This window comes from Medicago sativa, chromosome 6 (assembly GCF_051527215.1).
Source record: "Medicago sativa cultivar Bolivia chromosome 6, Bolivia_mono, whole genome shotgun sequence".
NCBI lineage: Eukaryota > Viridiplantae > Streptophyta > Magnoliopsida > Fabales > Fabaceae > Medicago > Medicago sativa.
In genome coordinates this window covers 20,505,400-20,510,662 of record NC_140754.1, presented here as the reverse complement: position 1 = coordinate 20,510,662, position 5,263 = coordinate 20,505,400, and the positions used below count along the sequence as shown (strand labels likewise).

Here is a 5,263-nt window from a genome sequence, read left to right as displayed (position 1 = left end):
ACGTAGTGGGATAAGGCTTGGTTGTTGTTGTTGTTGTTGTAAATCCAATCCAGTTCTATTTGAAATAATTAATGTAATATTGGAAATTCACCACAAAAAAAAAATGTAATTTTGGTAACTATAGAAGAATGACTTTAAATTACATCGTGGCCCTTTTTTTATAATTACGAAGTTTCCATCATCGATTATCAATGAATAATCTTTGTCGGAAAATTTATGAGACACGTAAGGTGGATTCTCTTTTACAATCAAATTTCTCTAAGCAAAAGTCAGAGATCGAAGTCTCTCACTTGCTTAATGAATCCAAATCCGTTTCGTATTAGACAAATTCATTATTTGTCACTATGACCTTATGTAAATTATTGCAATTATTAAAATCTTTATTGTGAAAAATTCCAAACCAGTAAAATTCAAGCAGCCGCAATTGAGATAGAGATTTGATGTAAAGTTGGGGAAACTTTAGAAATTATATAATATTGTTTGCTCAAAAAGAAAATTATAATATTGCACCTTTAGTTATGGTTAATTAATCCCCACGCAAGAACAAACATCTCCTCTTTAACAAATCTTAACGTTCTTGCAAAAAAAAAAAAAAAAACAAAACAAATCTTAACGTAACTTTCGGTTTAAGTTTGTGTTGTCTGCCATGCCATTTACTCCTCTAAAGTTTTTGTTGAGTATGGCTCATAGGTAAAAAAAGAAAAGAAAAAGGTAAGGGGCGAGAGAGCTGAACTAGCATAGCATTGTGAAGCTCTTTGCGCCCCTGCCCCTTACGTTTGGCCTAAATATACGTTAGGACCAACTCTTTATCGTAACACTTTAAACTTTGTTCATTCAAATAATATACAAGAACTACGAGCATGCTTAACCAAACTGCGTAAGCAAACAATAGTATTTATTTTCTTATGATTTATCGTTTCTTTAATCTTTTGTTATTGGTTGCGCCTCTAATAGAAAATTAGGAATCAGTAAAAAATGGAATTCATTGGTTTATTTATATTTGAAACAAATTGGGCCTTTTACTTGAAAGTTGAATACAACTACAACTACAACTAAGAGAGTTTCTTTTCTTTTCACATATATATATATCTCTTCTTCTGGATGCAATTATGTTGATAACAACATATTTGACCTCAATTTGCACGAAAACAAAAAAAATGATTTGAAGAACCAATTAATGAGAATGAAAGGATCATTGCAGGGTGTTTTTAATATTAACACAAAAGATTCTTTCATAATTAAGGTTCTCTAAAAATATATTTTTAGTAAAATTAATCAAAGTTAAAAAAACGTATATAATACTAACTATAAAGTAAAAATAATAATTGGTATGCCCCTAAAAAAATGTTGCTCCTTCTGTCGTCCCTCCCGCCTATGTCATGGGTCATCCTTACACATATTGTTAGTACTAAAAGGAAAAGGAACCCTCTAGTCACATGCCAATGAGAATGAAAGGAACATTACATGGCATCAATGTATCATAATTGGAGACTACAAAATTACATTTATCTATAATACAAAATTATCTCCAGCTTGTTATTTTCAGCAAGTTAATTTGCAGCTAATATAAATTTTTCAAAATTATTTCTCCTAATGTTTTCTATACTTGAGATCTTTGCAACTGTTCCATACGCATTGGGATAGTTGAGTCAAAATGAGTGCTTTGTGGGTTCTCTGCATAAGCAACATAGTAAGCAGAGACACATGCTTGTGGACATGCCAATGCCAATCGAACCTGCAAAATATATAGAGTTAAATATGTTTGTGGTCGCTAAAAAAAATATAAAGATATGTTACTTTTGGTTTCTTTAACAATTTCATGTGGGTTAAGTCCTTAAAATGCAAAACTAAGTGCTTTTAGTCTTAATGAGTGACTGATGAAGGAATAAAAATATACTATTTCTAATAAATCAAGAGACTAAAAATGTAACAAAAAAAATATAATATACTAGTATGTGCTAAAATCAACAAATTTTTATTTGAGTTAATTACAATTTTGATCCACTATTTTGTTAAATTGAAGATTTTTGGTCCCCCGTTTTAAAATATATGAATTTGATCCACAATTTTTTGACATTTTTTCTACCAATGAATTTTGAGATAGAAATCAGATGATGTGTCAAGTTAGGGAAATACTTGTGTGACATTAATGTCACGGTGACATTAAATCTGGGCCACACATTGGGTGACATTAGATGTGTTGTGTGGCTCAGATGCAATGATAATGACAATGTGTGGCCCAGATGCAATGGCACGGTGACATTAATGTCACCAAAGTGCCACCCGTCAAGTTATATGATGATGTGAAAGGTCATGTGATGATTTTATGAATGATATGATGATGTGAACGTGATATTGGTGACATTTTTTGCTCAATTTGAATTATTTCCAAACAAACCTATAATGCACCTATTTCTTCAATTTTAGCCTGTTTTTGGCAATGTTTTACATCATAATTTTTTTACCCAATTTCACAAGAGAGCAAAATGTTAGAAGATTTAAAAAATTGAGGGGCCAAAATCCCAAATATAAAAATGGAAGGATCAATTACTCAAAAAAAAAAATAGAAGGATCAAATCTCCATATTGAATAAAATTAGGAATACTTTTTTTTGAAGAATAAAATTAGGAATACTAAAACTACATATAATGTAAAAGGTGTGAAAAAACCCAATCTTAAATGTGTGAAATGAAAGATGAAGATTGTTGTCTACACTCCAAACAATGCTAAGAAACACCAGTAAATAACAATTTAAACCTCAAATTCCATCGGCGGTTAATTGCCGCCGGTTAAAAACCATCGACAATTAATTGCCGATGAAGTTAATTGGTATTTTCCTAGTGTTTCCTAACACCCTTTGATGTGGGAACAACAATCATCATGAAAGATAAGTTCATAGTTCTTACCATAAAGTACCCAATGAGGAAACCATAAATGGACGATTCAGTAGCATAGTTCTTGTGTAATACAATGCTCCAAATTCCACACACTAGGCTACTAACTGCACCCCCAGCCACTCCACTAAGGAAACAAAATGATCCAGTGAGATCCAAGTCTATAAGTTGCACCAAACCAACCCTATTAAAAATGTCCCAAGTATCACATGATGCTTGCACAAACCCTTTATTATAAACTCCAACATGCACAAAACCAAACCTATTTCCACAACTCACAAGAATTGATGCAATTCCCATATAGCAACTAACACAAGAAAACATGAACTCATCACTATCTCCTCCAACAATTTTTATTGACCTAGCAAATCCCCTAAAGGTTGAAACAAATGGTACTAATATTGAACCAATTGAAACACTTCCAATGAAGTGCTTTAAAGTGTCATTCAATGCAACACTTGTGTCCATCATTACTCCACAACCTAAATTCATATACTTTACCCTTGAAATTGTGACTTGAATCACATTCTTAAGAAATTGCATGGTCCATCCTAGGCTCAACAAAATCACCAAAATGAATAAGGAAGTTAGCTTTGTTTTGTTTTCAATTGCTCTTGCTCCTCCAATTCCAAACACAAGAAAAAAGCAATAAAGAATTCCAATGAGGATTGATGAAAATGTCAACATCATCATGCTTTTGGAAGGAAAATCAGCTATTGAAGTTGACAAAATTTTGTTGCCATATTCAAATCTATGACTGACCCAACAACTATAAAGGGATTGAATCAATGAAGAAACCAAAGCAATAACACCTATTGTAAGACTTATTGGAGATTCAATGTACACAAACATAATGGCCATTGCACATGTAAGCAAAGGGCTAAGCCAAAATGTTGCTCTTAAAGCTTTTTTAGGGTTCTTGAGAGTGATCCATTGCCATGTGAAACCAAAAACTCCAGCACATGCTATTGAGATGAAGAATGGAGGGTACCATTTCATTGGATGGAAATTGTGGGTTTGAGAGGTAGAGATTAGGCCATAGATTGTGAGGATAATTACCAAAAGTGAAATTAGAAGCAAGTGGAGATAGAAAAGAATCTTGAAGATTTTTCTCACAATATTTCCGGTTAGTGTTTGGTTTAGAAAGCTTGAATCTTGTGCCTGCACAAGAAAACACAAGTTGACATGATAATTTTTCAATCACATAGATATATAACAAATGCAATGGTTATATTAGGGTTTAAAGAAAGTCCACAACTGCGATTTCGGCTGCGAATGGGGATTGAGGATACAACGACCCTATACTTCCACAATTCTCGACAATATCAAAGATCAAAATGCGACTGCCACTTATAGGCATGGTTTTTAATTGCATTCTACAATCGCAATTGCGGCTGCAATATAAAGTTTTAGAGGTATATGAAATTGTATTACTTGCGCAATTGTGACCACATCGGTCACATTTTCTCATATTTCTCATGTATGGTCTTTTTGTTCTTGACACATAAACAAGGATGCAACACAAGATAGTAGAAATGAAAGATTTGAGAGAGATACTATACCTTGGTAGAGTTTGTGGTGACATTGAAGTTCTTCAAACTAGCCATGTTGGTTCTATTTTATTGCTAATTTCACTTTGAATTCCATGCAAGTGTATTTTGCTTCAATTTCTTGGCCTTTTGTTAGTGATGAATATTTCTCATAAACCTTGCAAATGTTAATCTTAACCTTCTTAAATCATTCAAATTTCCTATAGTATGAGCTACTATATAGGTGTAATATAGTTTTTTTTTAATGTCACATGGTGACGTGGAAGAAGTTCTTGTAATTCACGTGACATGAAGAAGTGATTTCCCCAGGAAAAACGTTGAATCTTTAAAAGTTGTAACGGAAAAGTGAGAAAAAGCAAAGGGTTCCTTTTTAGTTCTTATCCATCAATCGATTTGTTTGAGACGTGATGGATATTCTAAAAACTTTTTGTATGTGTGACCAAATTATATCATAAATACATAGAACATATTCAAATTTGTTCTATAAAATATCTATGAAATAAGTCATACAAAATAAATCAGTCTAAAACTATCTATGTATTTATATCATAAATGCATATATATATATATATATATATATATATATATATATATATATATTTTTTTTTTTTGTCTTAGATGAAGTGATAATCCACTGAAAATAAACTCACATACAATTGCGAGGTCCCGGGTTCGAACCCGGGTCACAACGTACGGCCTTGCAATTTCAGCATTTGTCAGTTGAACTAGGACTTCTAGACAAATACATAGATCTTTCTTTTTGAATAATATGAAATTATGTTTTAGGCGTAAATAACTCTTAAGGTTTAGACAGATTTA

At 32.2% G+C, this 5,263-nt stretch overlaps 1 protein-coding gene across 1 annotated transcript; it reads right to left on the bottom strand.

The window, feature by feature from the left end:
• Nucleotides 1-1,205: 1,205 nt before the first annotated feature.
• Nucleotides 1,206-4,628, bottom strand: LOC146913574 (protein PNS1-like). The gene is made up of 3 exons (XM_085716766.1): nt 4,457-4,628; nt 2,907-4,055; nt 1,206-1,735 (listed from the first exon to the last, which is right to left on the bottom strand). The coding sequence occupies exons 1-3, from the start codon at nt 4,499-4,501 to the stop codon at nt 1,601-1,603; spliced, it is 1,329 nt and encodes a 442-aa protein (XP_085572892.1). The 5' UTR covers nt 4,502-4,628; the 3' UTR covers nt 1,206-1,600.
• Nucleotides 4,629-5,263: the final 635 nt, after the last annotated feature.

Coding starts and splice junctions, on each gene's coding strand:
- LOC146913574 (XM_085716766.1), bottom strand. CDS start 4,501: ATGGCTAGTTTGAAGAACTTCAATGTCACCACAAACTCTACCAAG. Junction 4,056..4,456: donor TCACCACAAACTCTACCAAG/GTATAGTATCTC, acceptor TTTCTTGTGCAG/GCACAAGATTCAAGCTTTCT. Junction 1,736..2,906: donor TCCTCATTGGGTACTTTATG/GTAAGAACTATG, acceptor TATATTTTGCAG/GTTCGATTGGCATTGGCATG.